Here is a 20,782-nt window from a genome sequence, read left to right as displayed (position 1 = left end):
GGGCAGTCACTACCTGGAGTGGGAGGGACAGGAGCAGCTGAACTAACATGGGAGGAAGGGCAGCTTCTCCACCGAAGCAACCAGGGCTTCCGCCACTAGACCCCACCCCAGGCTGGTTTTACTGAAAATATTTATTGTCAGGAAATGTCAGAGTATATGACAGGGAGTTGCCACAAATTGCTGGGTTTGCCCAAGGTTGGAACTGGGGTAGGGGCTCCCAGGGTAGGGGCCCTCACTGCCCACTACAGGCTCAGCTGGAGGGAACCTCCGGAAGTCAAGCAGCCTAGAGAGTGGATGGCTGAACGCCAGCGGATGTCAGACTGTCAGAAGGGCCCGTGCAGATGAAGTGAGGAGGGCAGGTGGGCAGCCTTCTCCTGCCCCTGCAGGGTCTCAGGCTGAGCCGTGGAGGGGCCCCCGGTCCCTGGTCATCTTAGGGGTGATGATGATGCTGCTGTTGGTGACACGGGGCCCGTACCAGCCTGCCCAGAACTGGGTGTCCTTGCCCCCGTGCTGGAAGAGGATGTGGCGGACCCCTGACGGGTAATCCGAGAAAGTGTGGGACACCTGGGAGGAAGGGAGAAGAAGAAGAGGTCACCAAGGGCTGGGGAGGGGAAGGCTGGGGCCATCACTCTGCTGGAGCGAGCAAGAGGAAGGTCCTGCAGGAGGTCCCCGAGAAGGGGGTGCTGAGGGCCAAGCAGGAAAGGCCTCACCTCTGTCCACTCGGCACTGTTCCACTGATCCATGGTCACAGGCGGGGGCTCGAAGGAGGCCAGGACGATGTAGTTTTCTGAGACCAGCTGCACTCGGATGTGGTACGTGCAGCCGCAGTCGGCTCTGGCGGCGAACCTGGGGGCAGGTGGGGCTCAGCACTGTGCACCCCCAGACAGAAGGTGGCCTTGGAGGAGGGCAGGCAGCAGACCCACGGATTGGAGCCTGAGACCCAGCTGGTTTCACTGCTCTCTGGGCCCTCCTGTGCCCCTGGGATCTGCAGGCTCTCTGTGTGGGGCCATATCGGAGCAACCCTTTGGGGTGTCCAGTGAAGACGTTCCCTTAACACATGAAAAGGTTCTCTATGGAGATAAAGGCCTGGGCTGTGGGAACTGAGCCATCTGTATGTTATCATGGCTCAGAGTGGGGGTTCAGTGGGAGATCCAAGGGGCGGCCTGTGTGATGGGAGCTGGCAGAGCTCACCCTCTGCTTAGCCCTGCTGTCCTCCACACGTTCCTCAATACCACGTTCCTCAAAACCATCTCCCCCCCCCCCACACACACACCCTTAGAGTGGTGGCCTTGGCTGGCACTGGGGTCCTTCTTCCACTGTGGGCCAAGCCAGAGCCTTGCATAGCTCTGGGCACAGAGCAGGATTCTGGGAAAGAGCTGAGGGGAGCCCAGAGAAGGGACCAGGGGAGGCAGATGGGATGCAAGGGAAGGGAGCGAAGTCCAGGGAGGCTGCGTCGTGCTGCCTCTGATGCTCTAGTGCCGTCTGGGACAGCTTATGGGTAGGCCTCGGTCTCCCCATCTGTAAAGTGGAATGAGCAAGTGCCGGCTCCCAGGGCAGCGCCTACCCCAGGACACCGCCAGGCAAAGAGTGGGCGCTGCCTCTAGGTATCCTCAGGAAGAGAAGAGGGAAGGCTGTGGAGCGTGGCGCAAGCCCTACTCACCAGTCCTTAACCTCGATTTCAGGCCGGAATGTGTCCAGCAGATCCTCCCAGTAGCCCTCGGCCTTGAGGTCCACCAGCTGGGACTTGAGGCACATCCTGGGGAGCAAAAGGAAAGACTTATGTTCCCAGGTGTGCTTTGCGTGGCCAGGACCCAGCAGTGTCCCCAGACTGCTGCAGGACCTCTGCCTCTGGCTGTCGCTGGCCTAGGAGAAACACGCAGAGGCCCTGACCCTATTGTGCCTAGATGGCACGTGATCTAGTTCAAGGGCCCCAACGAGGGCACCTCCAGGAACCCCTGTTCTAGATGAGGAACCTATAGGCATCTCTGCCTCACCCTAGTCACCCAGTGGCTCCTAGGCCCCCGCACTGGACTCCACCCTCCACGGCTATTAATCGTGGCCACTGAGTACTTCCTAAAAGTGGGACTCAGCCCGTCTGGAAACTGTCTCCAGCTGCACAGGGGGGCCCTCACTTAGGCCTGAGATTTGGCAAAAGGGGTCCTGACCCTTCTCCCTCTCGACGCCGCCAGCTCAAGTTGTTAATCTTACCCAAAAGATGTGACAAAGTACTTCTTGACTTTGGAGTCTGGAAAATCTGTCCCATGGTCTCCAGGGAGGCTCTCTACCTTCCACTTGTCTCCGCCATTGGAGTCAATTTGCCAGGATGTCAGATCCTCTAGGGAAAAACAGAAGCCAAGGTCAGATCCCTTGTGTAAATATTTGGTCCGGTCCTGCCCACCTGAGCCAGGGAAGGAGGAGGGGTTTAAGGCATGGCCTGTTCAGGCTCCCGTCTCAAGTGTGCACCCCAACTGTGCCTCGAAGCACCCCGACACAGTGCCCTTCCTCCCAGCGTGTCTCCACCTGTCCTCACCACATCAGCTCTGATCTGGGACCTTCTCTCTCCCACTTCGTCCCTGACTCGTTTGACTCCTAACATGAGGCTGGAGGGGGTAAAAAAAAAAAAAAGTATTACCAGGAATTCTAAACTAGCCTTTTCTTCCTTTGGTGTTGCTGGGGGATTCTGGGAAATATTGAAGTTTCAGTTCTCAAAACAGGAAGTTATGAAGGGCCTATGATAATATTTCTGCTCTTAATGACTAATGTCCGTTTGTCCCAATGCAGACCACGTACGTGACGACTCACATTTCCCCTGATACCCTAACTATGTAACTGATACCCCGGGGGGGCCCACGGAACAATTTTCTGGGTTTGCTGCTCTGCCAGCTCGGAGCCCCTCTGCCCAGGGTGGGAGGGATAACCGTGAAGGTGGCCATCCTCAGTGCTGGAGGCGCACAGCGAACCTGTATTCGCGATCCCCACCAGGTTGGCTTGGCAGGTTCCGGTCTCCTCCACACTGAACCGAGGGGACCTTACACCCAGCAGTGTTTCCCTACCAAGACTTTCCAGAACAATCACCAAGGGAACTTTTCCAAATTGTTCCCTCTACTAGGAGCCCGCACCTATTCCCCAGGTGCCCTGGGGCCTGCCAGGAGAGAAGCAGGGGAATACCACAGAAATCCAGGAGCCGGCTGTGCCGAGCTCAGGCTCAAGGAGGTCCAAGTGAGGCTGGACTGCCGGCTGCCGGCCCACAGCCCAGTGTAAGTTAGCGCGGCAGGTGGGCTCCGTGGAGCTGTGGGGAGCTGAGCTGGCGGCCTGGCTGGGCGGCTTCTGAGCGGAATCTGGGGCAGGCAGAGAGACTGAGCCACGGTCAGTGGGGACTCCAAGAGGGGCCTGAGGGCCTTCATCGGTCAGGACCAGACCCCAGCAACTGGGCAGTTTCAGGGCAGATCCTCACCATGGGGCCTAACGCTCACCACCCATAAAATGGAGCCAACCCTGCTTATTTGATTAACTCCTGGGGGTCCTCATGAGGTTCAAGAGAGAAAATCGGCACGATGGGGATTCTAAGGGTACAAACTATATACAAACCATTAACTGTTGCCCTAGCCCCCCCACAAGAAGCCTGGTGTGTGGTATGCAGTAGGTGCTCAATGAAGGAAAAAGACCCTGGCAAGTGCAAGAGAACCTAGTAAGTTAAACAGGGGCCTCAAGTGACGTGATTACAGTCACCTCTGAAAATCCTTTCCTTCCTCTGGGTAATGGGGACAACGGGAGAAGGACATTTGTGAAGCCCCGAGCCCAGCGAAGTCTAAGGCCCAGCACGGAGGGACCTTCTGTATGAGTCAGGCAGCTTGGACGGAGCAAGAGAGGGAAAGCTGAATGTGCAGTTTGTTCATTCAACAAACGTTTTTCCAGCACTATGTGAAGGCATTACCGTGGACACTTATGTCGGTAGAGTGGTGACCAAGACCCATTAGGCCCCTGGACCTTGAAGTTTGTAGCAGAGAAAAAAAAAAAAAGCAAAACCAAAAGCTATGAGATAAAACATAATTACAGGTTATGAAGGCGCTACGGAGGAACGAAAGAGGAGAGACAGGATAAACAGGAGAGCAGGGGGACCAGGCCAGGTGTCTGAACAGAGACTTGAAGAACGAAGAACAAGGAGGAACCAAGGGCGAGTGGTACAGGTGCCAGAGAGTGGTACAGGTGTGAGACAACATTCCAGATAGTGTGGGAATCGCAGGTGCAAAGGCCCTGAGTTTCAGGAAAGGTGGGGAGCCAGCCCTGGGGCAGCCCCGAGCCCACCTTCCGCACACGGGTTCCGCAGGAGATTCCGGCGGAGGCTGCACAGGAAATAGAAGACCTTCCAGTCGGCCACGGGCTGGTCCCAGTCCTCAGTGATGAAGCCCTCCCGCAGGCACTTTCGCTTCCAGAGTGTCACCAGGTCAATGAGGTCTCTCCAGAGGCTGCAGACCAGGCGACAGCGCAGCAGGTGGCGGGCAGGCGCGTGCGTGAACACCTCCAGCAGAATGTTCTCGGGCAGCTCGTTGATGCTGACCAGGGCCATGGCTGGTGGGAGAGGCGGGGAGGCGGGGGAGGCAGGGGTTGCCCACAGGCCTGTAGGGGGCAACAGTGTTTATGAGCCCTGACCAAGGAGGTGGACCCCTCAGATTTCCAGGGACGTGGGCCAGGGGCTCTTCATCCTTTTTCTTTTGTGAAACAAAAGGGGTCAGGCCTTCTCCTGGGTACGCAGTGGGCCGTCAGAATAGAGAGCACTCACACACGTTACACACATTTGAAAGAGTGTAATAAAAATATTAACAAAGATTTCAGGGGCTGATATTTAAAGAGGCCCTCTCCTGACCCCCACCCCTTGCACCCATTCCTCCCCTATCCCCCGGCCCTGTTAAAAAAAATAATTGCTTTATTTTAAGTTGCCGGGCCCAGTGAACTGGCAGACCTTGCCAAGGCCACGCCACTGTCTGCAAGCTCTGCAGAAGTCTGTGGTCAGGTTATTTCAGTGCTGGGAAGTCACTGTTTGTCTGTGGGTGTAAGAAAGATTTCACGTTCTGTGTCACAGCTTCACTAAGGGGTGGGGCTAGTTGCTAAAACCAACTTCTCCCCAAATCGCTCACATTGACCTGGAAGCCAGATGTGATAAGACACCGCAGCGAGGAGGACCTGCCTCTCCATCCTGGTTGGGGCATCAGGCCAGAGCCCATTTTGAAATGCTCGGAAACTGCAAAGCCGATTGAGGGATCCTGAGCAAGACCAGCCAGGGGTTCAATCCTGGCCTGCAGTGGCTAGCTGGAGAGCCTTCAGAGGAGCGAATGACTGTCCCAGCCTCAGCAGGGCCGGGAGGTCTGAGTTAGTACAAGGCAAGCCTTTAGCACCGGGCTGACATCATTACTTCTGTATCGTTAGAGCAAAAACGCTCGTCAGTAGTAGTCAGCGGCTCCCAAGAACACCTTCCTCCCTCTACACCTGAATGGCACAAGGGTTTTGGAAAATTTTACAGTGCTACTACCCCAGCCTGAATCCTGCCTGGCTGTTCAGATCTCTAAGGGGACCCCCCCCACCTCACCCCAGGGTGGGGGTGGGGTCAGGGAGGGAAGGCCAATCCCTGTCACTCAGATGGGCCTTATCTGCTCACAGGTGGGAGAGGGAGGGGTTATTCTCCCACAGGTGAAGTCTCTGAGGAGGCTTCTCATTTTCCATAGAGACTTGGCCAAAGAATCCACAGACTTCTCAAAGCCACCAGCCCAGCAAAAACGAGAGCAGACGCACAGCGTCTCCTGTGGCTCCCGCCCAGACAGGAACATGTCAGCACCGCAGAGAACAATAAATAAGGTACTTGTACCTTGTGCAAAAATGCTATGACGGGAAAAATTCTATGTGGCTAGGTCTTCTGCTTTTTCAGAAGGAACTCTACATAAGCAGTTTCGAAAATATGAAACCTGTCGGTTTTTAAATGTTGGCAACTTCTAAAAGCACCCTCTAGGCCAAATAAAAGTCGCTGGGTGGGAGTCAGAGGCGACTTCGGTACGAAGAGCTCCTCACCCAGGCGTCCAATGTCTGGTCTCTGGCTCTGGTCGCACATTATTCGTCGCACCCCCTCCCCTAGTTTCTGGCGTTCGTGGGTTTAGGGCGAGGCCTGACTGCGCACGAATGGGGCATGGGGTGAGGTTCCCCCACACCCCAGGGGGGTGTCCCTGTGCTTCCCACGTGCCCGGCCCGAGTCGCGACCTTCTCAACGACCCCTGTAAGCACGGTTATTAAGCCCGTTTCTCAAAAGCAGAAGCTGAGGCTTGGGAAAGTTTGGCCCGTCCCAGGACCGGCGGGCGTGCGTGTGCCGGGAGGTCCCAGATCGGCCCTGGGCTGGGGCGCCACCAGCGAGCTGTGGCCAGGGTGTCGCTCCCAGGCAGCACTTCCCGAAGTCTGAGCCAGGGCCCGGCCGCGCGGGATTTGGTCTCGCGCGTACCGCGCGCCGCCCGGGCCCCTACCCCGCTGTCCCGGAGGCCCGAGGTGGACAGCGCCACCGGCTCAGTTAACGCCCCGCCCCCCGTCCGCCACCCCCGCCTTCCGGTGCAGGACACCCAGCTCTTCCCCAGCCTGTCTCCCCCCGCGCCCGTTCCCCAAGCTGGGCCGCGACCTGGACGCGGGGCGGGACGCCCGGCGGGACCCGACCTCCGCGTCGGTCTGGAGCCTCCGGCCTCGGCGGCGCTGTCCACTGTCGTCCCGCTCCGCCCCGTGTCACGCGCGCGCTCGGACCGCCCCCTCGGGCTCCGGGGCCGCGCCCACCGCTTCGCCCCGCCCCGCCTTCTCCCCGCCCACCGCCTTCTTCCCGCCCACCGCCTTCTTCCCGCCCACCGCCTTCCCCAAGCCCGCAGCCCGCTTCTACCGCAGCTACTCCGCGGCGATCTTGGGGTCCGCAGTGCCGGGGGTCGCGCGACGGCCTCCCCCAACCTCGCAGCCTCAATCTGTCTTCTCCTCCAGGTAATCGGCGGCTCAGCAGTAGGGTCCCACCGCTTCCCTTTGCTTTCCAGGAAGAGAGGGCGTTCACCGAACCTAGTCGCCACCTCTGCGCAGGCCACTCTGAGTCCGCTTCACCAGTTCGCTCAGCTGTAGGGAGGGAGGCGGGATTCTTCCCGGAAGGAGATTGTTGACACTCTAGGGGGCTGGAGCAGGACTTTTACCTTCACTAGGGTTCGGCCTCAGGGAGACCTCAGTTTACTCAAAGGAAAAATCTCCGCATTTTTGTCATTAATTCCTTAAATCCTTCAACAGGTAATCATCAAGCACCTACTTAAGGCAACCAAAAACGGTTGTGCAGGTTGTGCACTGCACAAAGGTGCCCGGCTCAGGCCACCTTTTTAACTCATCAGGGCTGCGTGTCCCCCAAAGGTGTCTTCTGCTAACTTACATATAGCTAGTGAGTGGTTTCCCTGCCAAGGCTGAGGCCCTAATCCAGCTGACTATTGAGATAATTAAACCGTACATTGAGCACACACTGTGTGCCATACACCGTTCTAAATGCTTTGGCTTCACTTAATGTCAGTAAAGCTCTTGGCAGAGTAAGTAAGATACCAGTGAGCAGTGAGCCTGCGACGGCACACCCAGCATGAGGTGTATCTCAGATATCCACTGTTCCCCCCTCATCCCAGCTTTGTGGCCGGGCCTCTGGAGAAAGCTAGCAGTACTGGAGGGCTGCTGGGGTGAGATGTTGGCAGCTCATTAAGGAGTCTGTATGAGGGTCCTGCCATAGTCTGCCTCCTGAAGTGTCAGTCATTCCCTGCACCTTGGACAGAAGCGGGCAGGACCTCCCATTAAATTTGCCTTTCCTACCAGAAACCACAGGACAAAGGTTGGGCCGAAAATACCTTTTATTTAGCTGCATGCAGCAGGGGCAGAACCCGAGCACTGCTGTCCTTCCAGCAGGAGGGAGAGGCAGGAGTAAGGTTGGGCAGGGTGGGGAGGTGCAAGGAAAGGCAGTTCCAAGGGTAAGTTAGGACATTCCAAGCCCCGGGGAAGCTGGTCTAGGCATAGAGGCGGACAGGTGGTCCTTGAAAACCACCCACTCACCTCATCCCAGGGCTTATGTGCCGCAGCTCTCAGATTCAGGGTCTGATGCACTCCTCCCCTGCCCTGGGTTACCATGCACAGAATTCCAGGGGTCTTCTGAAGATCCTACCCCCACTTGATGCCCATCTGACTTCGGGCTTCATTGACAGTGAGGCCCGTCCAGACCTGACCTGGCCCCCACTCCATCTTGGCCCTGTCCCTCTCAGACTAGACCTGAGCCTCTGGGTCAAAGTCACGTCTCTGAGCAGGCAGGCAAAGTTTGGGAGTGGCAGGATGAAGCAGAGGACAGGCCAGCACAGCCCCCCTTCCACTCCCAGATCTGGCTGAGCTACATGGTCGCCTCCCAGTATCTGCACTAGCCAGAGCAGCCACAGGCTGGCCAGTTGTCCAGATTATCCCTGCTCCGAGGGCCCCCAATGGAGACAGGGAGGAAGGACCCAGGAGGGGAAGGAAGAGACACACATCTAGGTTGGCATCTGAGCTTGGAGACCACTCCTGGAGGAGCCTGGGAGAACACCTTGCACCTCCCCAACCTCAGGGGCCCCATCTCTTAAAGGGCCTGACACCAGGCCTCCCCTGACATCATTCAGGTTGAGACTTTGGGCCTAGAGCACTGCCCCCCCCCCCCAGCTTGTGAGGGCCGCACAAACTGAGAGGCTCCACAAAATAGGCAACTGAGGGGCAAGGATGAACTAGGAGGTCTGGGGGAGCCTGGTCCCCCTCCCATTCCCTAACCCAGCCCTTCTCTGACAGCAGTCAGGGTTTGATGGATCAGGGCTTGGGGGGTGTCAAGGCAGGGGAGGTCCGATGGTGATGCTGCTGTTGGTGACCCTCGGGCCGTACCAGCCGGCCCAGTAGTGAGTGTCCACGCCGCCGTGCTGAAACCAGATGTAGCGGACGCCGGGCGGGTAGTTGGAGAACGTGTGAGAGACCTGGGTGGGGGACAGGTGGAGAGAGGGAGAGAGGTCAGGAACAAGGAAGGGGGGGGTGCCTGGGTGGCTCAGCGAGTTCAAGCCTCTGCCTTCGGCTCAGGTCATGATCCCAGGGTCCTGGGATCGAGCCCCACATCGGGTTCTCTGCTCAGCAGGGAGCCTGCTTCCTCCTCTCTCTGCCTGCTCTCTGCCTACTTGTAATCCCTGTCTGTCAAATAAATAAATAAAATCGTAAAAAAAAAAAAAAAAAAAGAACAAGGAAGGGGCCGAGGTCTTAGTGGTGGACCAAGAGTCTGCAGAACTCAGTGCTAGCTCTAATTCTGTGATTTGGGGCAGGCCACTTCCCCTCTCTGCCTCAGTTTCCTCCTCTGTAAAATGGGGCAAAATCCTCCTGGGTCCACTCCACAGGATTACCCAAGGGCAACTCAAAGGAACTGAAGGGAACAGAAGGAAAGTCTGTAAACTGCCAAAAGATGTCCACTATGGTCATCCCTGGGCACGTGTGGCTATTTAAGCTGAAATTCATGAAAATTAGATAAAATTAAAAATTTAGTTCCTCAGTCACAGCAGAATCTGGCTCTGAGGAAGTGCTCCATGGTCACATGTGGCTATAACATACCATACAGGTGCAGACAGACCATTTCTATGGCTGCAGAAAATTCTACTGGACAGTACTGGCAAACTGTGGCCCAGGGGCCCACTGCCCTTTTGTAGAATTTTGTAAATAAAGTTTTATTGGAACACAGCCATGTCCATAAAGCTGCTTTCACCAACGCAGTGGCAGAGTTAAAGAGCTTAGTAGTTGGGACAGGGACAACTTGGCCTTCAAAGCCCAAAATATTTGTATTTGGCCTGATAAGAAAATATTTGGTGTCCCTGGTATAGATAGTAGTAATAACTGATATTAATAACTAATAACAGTCAACCTTTTTGAACATGGCTTTACCAGCATCATTTCAGACCCTGAACGACCAAGGCCCAGGTGAGAAACAGCAGAGCTGGGATCTGAACCCAAGCCTGTTTGACTGCAGTCTCCACCTTGGGCGACGTGCTACCTGCCCTCTTTCTCGCCCACACACCTCCCTCCACTTGGCATCGCTCTTCTGCTGGATCGTTGCCGGATCTGGCTGGAAGGTCCCCAGAGGTGCGTGTGCTGACGACAGGAGCTGAACACACAGCTGGTACTTGGACCCGCAGTCCGGCCTGGCTGCGAACCTGCGGGCAGAGGGAGGGCCCATCAGGGCCTTGGAGATGGGGGGGCAGGGTGGGGGTGGGGCGCCTGAGTGGCAGGCCCCCCTCCCCCAGACCCTCGCCCCAGGCACTCACCAGTCCTTGACCTCGATGTCCGGCCGTGTGGTGTCCATCAGCTCCTCCCAATACCCTTCGGCCTTGAGGTCCACCACCTGGGACTTGAGGCAGGTGCTGGGGGCGGGCAGAGGGGTGGGAGGGACTGGGGCTCAGCACTAGGGCACTGGGGGGGAGGGGGCTAGGACTGCCCTTCCCAGAGCAGGAGACCCCAGGGCGAAGTGTTTTGGGTTTCCCCCCACCCCAACACTTCCCCAGCCTCGGATCTTACTAATAAGAAGTCACGAAGTATTTCTTGACCTGGTCATTGGGGAATTCCTTCCTCTGGTCTTTAGAGAGGTCCTCCACCTTCCACTCATCACCTCCATTCACGTCCAGGCTCCAGAATTCAAAGCCCTCTGGCCATAAAGCAGAATTTACATCATAGGGAAGCCCCCCCCCCCCACCCAGTGATCTCTTTCTCACAAGAGCCTCTTCCTCCCCGGTCCTCTCCCTGAATCTCTGCAGCTGCCCTCGAGCCCCGTGCTGTAGGACACTGCAGATCAACAGTGGCTGTCTTCTATTAGATACTGCCTATGTGCCCAGCATCATGGTGATTTCCACTGGGAATCCCAAGACACGTGACCATGTGAATGACCACGTGAATCTCCTTCAGGGATGGAGAACACTCTGACCCCCACCAGGCCGATCTGGGGTTTGTCCAGATACTGGGCTGTGTGACCTTAGATAAGTTGCTTTCCCTCTCTGAGCTTTGGTTTTGTCCACTGTAAACCAGAGTTAAGAACAAGGGCTGGCAAACATTTTCTGTAAAGGGCCAAAATACTGTAGGTTTTGTGGGCTATACACTATCTATCTCTGTTGCAGTCTTTTTTTTTTTTTTTTTTAAATAAGTGCAAAAATGACTTTTAGCTTCTGGGCCAGATTTGGCTTATGGACCACAGTATACCAGCTGGTGGTCAAGAACATGGCTGTTGGGGAGTCAAGGGAGGCAGGCATCTGAAACTGTGGACAGCTTGGAGTCATGTCATCATTATCTTGCTCCAGAATTTGGCCACACAACGGGAAACGAGCCTCCCATCTCATCCCAGTGTCCAGCCGATGGGTTACAGCACAGTAAAGGAAAAAGGGAGCTCCAGGTGATGCAGAAGTTTTGTTTTACCTGTTGTAAATGCTGGAAAGAAGACTGGATCTCTCATTCTTCCATAAGTAAAGTCCGCTTTGCATTCTGGGGCAGTCCTAGGAAGCCTAGCCCTGGAGTCTTGGAACTAGGCCAACAGAATATGGCTCTGACTTCCTGGTCTTGTATCTTGGGCACAGGTAGTCCCAACTGGCCAACAGTCCCTCTCCTAGGAAAGGTCACTGGGGAAATAAGGTTTGGAATACAAAAATGTCTCTCTGCCTCAGTTTGCCCATCTGAAAAATGGGAGTGCTAACAGCATCTACCTCTTAGGATTATTGTGAGAGGATTAAAGGAGTTAAACCATCCAGGGTGCCTAGTTCATAATAAGTGCATAATGAAAGCCAGCTACTCTCATGACAGTGTGTGCATGCCAGACCTGCTCTGAACCCCACCTTCAGCACACGGGTTGTGTAGGAGATTCCGGTGGAGGCTGCGGAGGAAGTAGAAGATCTTCCAGTCAGCCACGGGCTGGTCCCAGTCCTCAGTGATGAAGCCCTCCCGCAGGCACTTTCGCTTCCAGAGTGTCACCAGGTCAATGAGGTCTCTCCAGAGGCTGCAGACCAGGCGACAGCGCAGCAGCAGCTGGCGGGCGGGCACATGCGTGAACAGCTCCAGCAGAATGTTCTCGGGTAGCTCGTTGATGTTCCCAACGGCCATGGCGGGTAGCTTCTGGATGCCCCCCTGTAGTTATCGAGAGATATATAGAAAGATATATAGACTGGGCTCCCTCCCCAGAATTGAAAATTTGCAGCACCCCATGGCGGTGGGCGTTCCCATCCCGGCTCTGCCATTTACTATCTCGGGATCTTCACCGTGCTTCTCTGAGCCTCAGTTTCCTCCTCTGTAAAATGGGGTCAGGAACAGTACTAAAATGGCTTCAGATAACCTGATGCAACAGATGTTTGATAAAAGGTGATTGATTTGGGGGCGCCTGTGTGGCTCAGTGGGTTAAGCCTCTTGCCTTAGCCTCAGATAGTGATTCCAGGGTCCTGGGATGCAGCTCAGTATCAGGCTCCCTGCTCAGCGGGGGAGTCTGCTCTCCTGTTCTCGCTCTCTCTCTCTCAAGTAAATAGATAAAATCTTAAAAAAAAAAAAAAAAGTGACTGATTTTACTGTCACCTCACAACAGCCTCTAAAGGACGCTCAGGAGGCCAGGAGGCGTGCGAGTACCTGCCCAAGGTCACACGGACAGGGATGGAGGACGGAGTCTTCTCTGATTCTAGAGCAAGCCTTTTCCAGCAGGCCCGTCTGTATTTATGGAGTGGAAGTAACAATGCACAGTCCGGCAGAACCACCCAGCAAGTCCTCCAACGGAGGTGGAAGAGAGGTTGGGGGCAGGGGATAATTATCATCGTCTCCGACGTAGGTCCAAAGAGCTCAAAGACTTTCTCAAGGCCGCAGAATAAAATGATCTGCCCAGCTGGGACTCGCGAGCGGGTGGGCGATGGTGAAAGGCCTTTCCCAGGCGCCCACCTCCAACCCCGCGGCTGGGCTTCAGCCCCAGGATCCCCGGCGCGCCTGCAGCCTTCCCACCTCGCGCTGTGGCTTTCAAGTACCCCCCAGAGCCGGGGCTCAGAACCCTGGTCATCGATTAGCCACCCCAACCCGGGTTCTCGCCTCCGCTGCGGCTCCCGGCCGCGTCGCGCAGTCCCCGAGATCTGGGCCTTGTCCGCGCCGGGCCTTCCTCGCGCCCTGCCCGGAAACCGCGCAGTCCGCCCGCCCGCGGGGCCCTGGGCCGCCCGCTCCCCAACCTCGGGGCTCCCAGCGCCCACTCCCCGCGGTCACCTGCGCTCCGCCGCCGCTGCGCGGTCCGGCTCCGCCCTGGGGCTGGGCTGGCCTCCGCCTGCCCTAGCTGGAGCGTGCGGCCCCGCCCCGGACCTCCAGACCCCGCCCCGGGCCCGCCCCCTCGGCCCTGCCCCGCGCAGTGCCTCCCCATCGCGCTGTAGGAAAATTACCTGGGGTGGGGGGGGCACCGGAGGAGCCTCTGTCCCCTCCCTCCTCCTGGGCTGCGCGCCCCGCACCCTCCGCCTGACCCAGACTCGCTGCCCCCTCGTCTCCTCCTCCCAGCATCCACCCCTGGAGGGAGCTGAAGACGCCCCAAATCGGATCCCCCCCCCCCCCCCCATTAAAAAACCCGACTCCCGACCTTTCCCTGCCTCCTGGGTCCGCTGAGGAACCAGTAGCTTCAGGCCTGGGGCCGACCGCTCCAGACTGCGGGGCGTCCCGGCGCCCGGCCAAAGGCGGGGCGGGGGGTGGGGGGAGTCTGGGGCCTTTAAGAGGCGCGGCCAGCGGGGCCCCGACCTAGACGCGGACAGCGCCTGGACTCGCCGCCGCCGCGGGACTCGGGCAGCCCCGCAGCGCTCCGGCTCCTCCTCCTCTCAAGACCGCCCTCCGCAGCGATGGACGGAGACGGTGAACCAGGTAGCTGCCGCCAGCAGGATCCACTCGCTCAAGCCCGGGAGGGGAGACCGGGTCAGGCGGGCGACTGCTACAGAGAGGGGCATCAGAGAGCGAGGGGGTCCCCGACATCCAGCGCGGCAAACTTTCACCCAAGCAAACCCCTTGAGACATTCTTAAAAGAGCACAGCCCTTTGGCTGGCTGGAGGCCTCCAGAGGTGACGGGCTCCTGGTCCTGCTTACCAGAGACATAGGGCAGGAGTCATCCCACTTTCCCCCCTCTCCGCTACCTGAGGGTCTGTTGGGTTCGGGTCTGGGACACATCTCAGGAGGCTGCATGCCTTTTTCTTCCATCAACTTCTTTGATTTGCCAGCTGTGGCCCTCAGCTTCCTGTATCCCCAAGGATTTCTTGGGGTTACCCGTCTCTCCCCACCCCATCCCAGTCTTCCTTCTGGGCTCCCATGGCTAGTGGGGCTGCTTTTCAACTGCGTTGCTGGTTGCCCAGTGGGGATCAGACCAGCCCGTGAGTGGGAGCTGGGGCACAGCTCTTGCCTATGCTCAGGGCCCTCTGAGACTGCCCAGTCATCTTGTCTGGCACCAGACCCCCCCCACTCCCCATCCCTTGAACTCCTTACTGAGCCTGTAGGGTTTGCCTGCTGAGTCAGGGTGGGAACAAGACCTGTCTGCAGATTCCCCCACCCTTGCCCCCACCAGGCCCATCTGAGAGGGGGCCTTGCTCCGAGCAGGCCACGGGAAACACTCAAGCACGCTCAGGCAGCCAAGCGCCTCTCCTCTAGCACTGAAACTCCCAGTTCCTTCAGCCCCTGTTCCCCATCCATGACCCCCTCGCCATTCCCTCTATAGGGCCCCAGAATGGGCCCTGCTGTTTTCCCAGGGCTCAGCTGTTCCCCTCCAGGGCCCAGTGCAGGTGAGTCAGCCTGGGAGGCAGCTTCCAGGGGCCAGATAACTTTCCGATGGCAACAATGTGGGGAGTTGTGTGTGCTGGAAAAGGGTGGGGGGGGGGGCTGTAATCAGATCTGGGGCCTAGAGAGCCAGGCCTGAGGCCAGGAGAGGGGACCGGGCAAGGTGCACCTTTCGGGGGAGCATCAGGTGTCCACCAGGGCCAGGGCAGGGCAGGGGGAGGGGTGGAGAGGTGAGGACACTGGGCCCAGCTCCCCAGAGAGCTGTGGGCAGCAGGACAGGCAGGTGATGTGGCTTTGGGGCCTGGCATTTTCCTCTCTGCATGCCTTTTGTTCCTGAGTGAAGCTAGTAAGCCTCTCTGGGCCTCAGTTTCTTCTTTGGAAAAGAAAAAGGGTAAACCCCCACATCATAAAGATGTGTCCAAAAAAAAAAAAAAAAAGAGAGAGCTATTAATGAAGGAGAGTATTATGCAGGTTTGACTGTGCTCTGGGCTCTGAAGAAGAGGTAAACCCTGACTGCGGGAGGGGGAGAAAATACTGCACATGGGGAGGGTAAGTGCTGGCAGGCTGGGGTCCTGGCAACACCCTGACTTGGGTCTAGACCCTGCCTGTGCCATCCCCCACTGCTCAGCCTGTTTCTACCCCTGCCTGGGCTTTCCAGTCTCTAACCCTTAGGACTACCCCCCCCCCCCACCACCATCCTAGGTCTGAGAACACTGCCCTCCCCCCATCACCCGGAGTGGCCCCATCTCCTCGCCACTGTCTTCCTCCTCCCGAGACGCTGCACTCAGTATCTGCTTACTCAAGGTTTTGATGGCCCCGCTGAGGCCGGCTGGGTTCCAGGAGACAGTCCAGCCTGCAGCTCCTGACATCTGCCCCACCCTCCTTACAATTTAGAGTGCCCCGGCCCCCTCCTCAGGGGATCAGAACATCAGCACTTGTTTCAGTGGCCTGGCCCAATGATTACTCCCATTCCAAAGATGAGGAAACAGAGGGCCGGGGGTAGGAAAAGAAGGGAGTGAAAGGACCTTCGCTTCTCCAGCATTTATTATATGTCTTTGTTCCGTATACCTGCTCTTTTTCAGGAAGCCCCCCTCCCCCATCACCCAGCTGTGGCTGTCAGGGGGTTCCAACCCCTGCTCTCCCTTCTGTTCAACCTCAGATCCCCACGACCCTGCCCTCAAACTAGGGGTGTAACCTTTGGTGAACCAAAATCAAAGTCAAAACGGCGCCTCCAAAGCCAATACCTTATTTCATTGAGGGCATGGTGGTTAATGGTGGCTCTGGAGCTAGACTGCCTGGGTTCAAGTCCAGGCTGGGTGATCCCGGAGGGTCTCACCCCTCTACGCCTCAGCTTCCTCATCAATGAAACAGCAACGGCAGCAGGAACAACCTGGAAGAGAGGCTGTAAGGATTTAGAGTAAAGAAACCGCTCAGAACTATGCCTAGCTCTTGCTCAATGCCCAGTAAACATTAGCTGCCGATAGTGTGCCAGAGAGGGTTCCAGATGCCAGGCACTGGGATGAAGCTGTGAGTGTCCGAGACCCAGTTCCTGCCCTCTTGCACTGAGTCTGGTCCTGAGAGAGGAGTTTCCAAGCCCACACACGCGCTAGGACGATAGGTGGGCAGGACAGGAGCTCCACAGTGGGTAGATGTCCTGGTGGGAAGTCTGGGAGCACTCCCGGGAGGAGATGAGGGGAGCAGGGATCTCAGGAGGTGGTGGTAAGGATAAAGGAGTGCAGGTGTGACACATCAACTCAAGTTTGTGCAATGCATGCACGCCCTTATAGGAATATTTTATCAGCTCTTGTCTTCTCAGGTTTACTGGCCCTGCAGGGACAACTGAGGCCTCTGAGGCCACTCTTGCGACTGGGGGCTGGTCTGTGGTCCTCACCCCTCCACTGGGCACCAGTCTCTGGGCGCAGAATCTCGGGCCCCAGCTGCGGATTATCCGAGGGTGGGTGGGAGGCAGATTACCCGAGGCATGGGTGTTCTCGGAGAGGGACGGTCTGAGCAGAGTCACAGCACCCCGCCCCACCCCCCCGCGCCCCCGCCTGCAGAGAGCGTGGGCCAGCCGGAGGAGGAGGTGAGCCCAGAGGGGCAGCAGGAGGAGGCGGGCACGGAGGAGGCGAGCGCCGGGGAGGAGCGGCCGGAGGAGGAGGAGGAGGAGGAGGCGGCGGCGGCGCCGTACCTGGACGAGCTGCCCGAGCCTCTGCTGCTGCGCGTGCTGGCGGAGCTGCCCGCCGCGCAGCTGGTGCAGGCCTGCCGCCTGGTGTGCCTGCGCTGGAAGGAGCTGGTGGACGGCGCCCCTCTCTGGCTGCTCAAGTGCCAGCAGGAGGGGCTGGTGCCCGAGGGCGGCGCGGAGGACGAGCGCGACCACTGGCAGCAGTTCTACTTCCTGAGCAAGCGGCGGCGCAACCTGCTGCGCAATCCGTGCGGAGAAGGTGAGGGGCCGGGCGGGCTCAGTTTCCTCTTCTGCAAAATGGGCAGGAACAATGCTGGCCCACTCGGAGGGCGACGTGGGAGAAAGCCCTGGCCCGAGGCCCTGCAGAGTGGCCCCATCAAATACTGTACGTATGGTTGCCTCCCTGGCCGCCCGTTCTCTGGGGGCGGGGAGTGGGGTCCCTTTCCCAGGTCCTTCCACTCTCAGCGAGCCAGGGCAAGACCGGCCCCGTGGAGGACCCTCCCAGGCTGGAGAGAGAATCTGGGGACGGACAGGAAGTGCCTCCGGTTCTACGCGCACCATCACCTGCCCAGCGCACACGTTCAAGTCCCGCGTTCCGCACCCCGCCCCCCGCCCAACTATCGGACGAAGAGCCAGCCCAGGCACACCCTCAGCAGGGAGTGGGTGACCAGCGTGGGGGCTGTCCTGTTCCTACAGAGGACCTGGAGGGCTGGTGCGACGTGGAGCACGGTGGGGACGGCTGGAGGGTGGAGGACTTGCCCGGAGACTGTGGGGCGGAATTCATCCACGATGAGAGCGTCAAGAAGTACTTCGCCTCGTCCTTTGAGTAAGGAGAAGGGGGTGGAGGGCAAAGGGGGGAGAGGGGTCGCCACCCCCTCCTAACTCCAGTTCCCCAGGTGGTGTCGCAAAGCGCAGGTCATTGACCTGCAGGCTGAGGGCTACTGGGAGGAGCTGCTGGACACCACTCAGCCGGCCATCGTGGCGAAGGACTGGTGAGCGGCCACGGGGCCGGGCCAGGACTGGGGGAGGGGAGGGGGTGAAGCAGGGAGTGTGTGTGCGTGTGTGTGTGTGTGTGTGTGTGTGTGTGAGTGTAGGGGCAGCTTGGAGCCGCTGCTCTGCCCCAGGGGCCACTGCATCCCAACTCTAGTGGTCGTGGCCACGTGTCCACCTCCGCTCCTGATTTCTAAAGGTTGGCAGTGAAAAAAACAAAATGCGTCCCTGTCAGCTGGCTTTAGCCTCAGAGTTGGGTCTGGGGTGGAGTCCTTGGGTTTCGACCTAGGGCCAGTCCTTTCTCTCTCTGGCCTTAGTTTCCTTATGTGTAAAACGGGCACCTTGGCAGTACGGGCCGGCGGGGTTGGGCAGAAATGAGAACTTCTGTAGCAGGCACGGCGGCCCGCAGTACCAGCTCCGCGGGGCTTGGCGAGCGATCGCTCCCTCCCTCGGGGCAGGTACTCGGGCCGCAGCGACGCCGGCTGCCTGTACGAGCTCACCGTGAAGCTGCTGTCGGAGCACGAGGACGTGCTGGCTGAGTTCAGCAGCGGGCAGGTGGCCGTGCCCCCAGACAGCGACGATGCGGGCTGGATCCAGGTGAATCTGGAGGCTCCGGGTGATGGGGCGGGGCCTGGGGAAGAGGGGCGGGGCTCGTGGGAACCCCGCCCACGGAACGAGGTTAGGGCCTACTTGGCGGAGGTGTGGAAGAGACCCTGGCTGAGAAACCCGGAGTAGGGGGGGAGGCTAGAGGCGGGAAAGTGCACCGGGGTGACGTGGCTGGGGGAGGCGCCAGGGCCCTAATCTGACCCTCCTACGTCCACTCCCCAGATCTCCCACACCTTCACCGACTATGGGCCCGGCGTCCGCTTTGTCCGCTTCGAGCACGGGGGTCAGGACTCCGTCTACTGGAAGGGCTGGTTCGGGGCCCGGGTGACCAACAGCAGCGTGTGGGTGGAGCCCTGAGGGACCCCCCTCACCCCCACCCCAACCTCAGCCGCCTCGGAGGGGCAGAGGTCTGGGGTATGTAGGTCTAGTGGGTAGCCTCCTCCCCCTTCCCACCCTGACCCCCACACAGCCTCCCCTGCCCCATACTCCAAGCCCAGCCCCCACACTGGGAAAGAGGGGTTTTGTTGGCATCTATTTGCATCTGGAAAGTAAGATGGGTGAGGGTCTGGGCCTGGGCTGGGCCCACCGCTGAACCCCCTGCACCTAGTACGATGCCTGCCACAAAGTGGGCGCCTAATAAATATTATTTGTCCAAGGAAGGAATGAATGAACAAACGGATGAATGAACACCGCTCCCTTTGCATCCTCTGTCTCCTGAGGGCCCCTGGCCCGGCCTGGAAAAATACTTGGTGGGGTTCCAGCTGCTCTGGTTTCCAGGGGCCCTTGGGCTGGTACAGAGTTGGCCAGGCCTGGGCGGGCTGGACAAAGGCCGGGATTGTGAGGGCGAGGAGTGGGGAGCTGGGCCTGGCGCCTGACTGACACCCAAGCTGCCCAGAGGCCAGAACGGGGCGTGGGGGGGGGGGCATTGCCCTCCAGGCCTCTCCGGATCCCTTGGTCCCCATCTTGTTCCTTTCTGAGGGCAGGATCTTCGGGGGTGGGGTGGGGGGAGGGGGTTGTTAGCCGCTCACCTAGAATAGAAATTCTCCTGAGCCCAGGGATGGGTGACAGTGACCCCAGGTGGGGACGGGGAGATGGGGAGGGTGACTCTGGGATGTCTCTGGTGTTGGACTGAGCAGGAGTCATTCGCATCTGGTCTTTTGGTCGTTTTCCAGCCCTGCCCAGAGGCTGGCCCCTTAGCGCTGGTTTGAGGGGAAGGGCCAGGGCCGTGGTGCCGGCACTCTTTCTGGTCTCCCCAGCAGCTCTCAAACCCAGGACGCTGGTCCTATAGGTGACCGAGAGTCTCAACGCAGCCCCTCTCCTCTTGGAAATGGTGACCAATAAAATCTCAGCGGCGGTCCAGCTTTCCTTTGATTCTGAGCCCTGCTGCCACCTGCTGGTCAGATGGGACGGCAGGTTTGAGCGGGGCGGCTGCACTTGCTCACAGGTTCATTCATTCACTCATAATTCCTGAAGCCCCGGCCCTGGTGCCAGGCTCCGTGCAGGGCCTTGAGGGTCCAGGGGTGAGGAAGACACTCTTTGTCCCAGGAATATGGGGCACCCTGGAAAGAGATCTCCAGTGTCCTTGGCGGGGGGGGGGGGGGGGGGGCTCTGGAGTCCCATCTCTGGGGACAACCTCAGTCTCTCAGAGAACTCCCAGTCTGAAGGTGGAGGCAGAGCCCCTGCCCTATGCGCATCCTTAGGCATTTCTAGGGGATCTCACACAGTCTGGTGGGGAAGGCACCATGCACACTTACCTGAGTTGCCGGTCAGGGGAATTGATGTCTTGCTGGGTTTGATGAAAGTGTGAAGGAAGAGGGTCCCCCCCACCCCGTGAGATTCCAGGTTTACACAAAAGAGTAATAGGCAAGATGGTGCTCTGGGGTGATGGGCTAGGATGGGCGTGTGGGGAGCCCCATGAGGGTGAGTTGGGAGAGGCCTGGGACACCCCCACCTCCCCCGGGGGCATCCAGGAGGAGGAGGAGGAAGCTGGATGGAGACTCAGTGAGCAGGAGAGGTAGGAGTTGAATCCAGGTGCCCGTGGGGACGGGATGTCAGGGCTGTGATGTGGGGATGGGAGGTGCTGCCGGTGGAGGAGGCCCCCCCACCCCCCCGCATCACGGGGCAGTCAGAAGAGAGGCTCCTGAGAGGTCTGGGGCTCTGGGCTGGAGAGACGGGAGCATATGT

General features: G+C 58.6%; 2 protein-coding genes across 2 annotated transcripts; one reads left to right on the top strand and one right to left on the bottom strand.

Moving 5' to 3' along the window:
- Nucleotides 1-113: 113 nt before the first annotated feature.
- On the bottom strand, nt 114-13,383 carry FBXO44 (F-box protein 44). Its single transcript, XM_082686707.1, is given in 13 exon segments — nt 114-416; nt 418-564; nt 711-846; nt 1,661-1,756; nt 2,209-2,335; nt 4,306-4,617; nt 6,902-7,104; nt 8,872-9,014; nt 10,094-10,229; nt 10,341-10,436; nt 10,591-10,717; nt 11,892-12,180; nt 13,285-13,383. Coding segments are annotated over 12 exon segments (1,881 nt in total). The 5' UTR covers nt 12,157-12,180; nt 13,285-13,383; the 3' UTR covers nt 114-323.
- Nucleotides 13,384-13,645: 262 nt separating this feature from the next.
- On the top strand, nt 13,646-19,257 carry FBXO2 (F-box protein 2). Its single transcript, XM_082685408.1, has 6 exons — nt 13,646-13,920; nt 16,878-17,261; nt 17,699-17,828; nt 17,899-17,994; nt 18,451-18,589; nt 18,821-19,257. Exons 1-6 carry the CDS (start codon nt 13,899-13,901, stop codon nt 18,953-18,955), a joined length of 906 nt encoding a protein of 301 aa, XP_082541534.1. The 5' UTR covers nt 13,646-13,898; the 3' UTR covers nt 18,956-19,257.
- Nucleotides 19,258-20,782: the final 1,525 nt, after the last annotated feature.

Source organism: Mustela nivalis (genome assembly GCF_964662115.1).
Source record: "Mustela nivalis genome assembly, chromosome: 10".
NCBI classification, from domain to species: domain Eukaryota; kingdom Metazoa; phylum Chordata; class Mammalia; order Carnivora; family Mustelidae; genus Mustela; species Mustela nivalis.
Note: the sequence above shows the minus strand (reverse complement) of the source record. Positions and strands in the feature narration are given on the sequence as shown.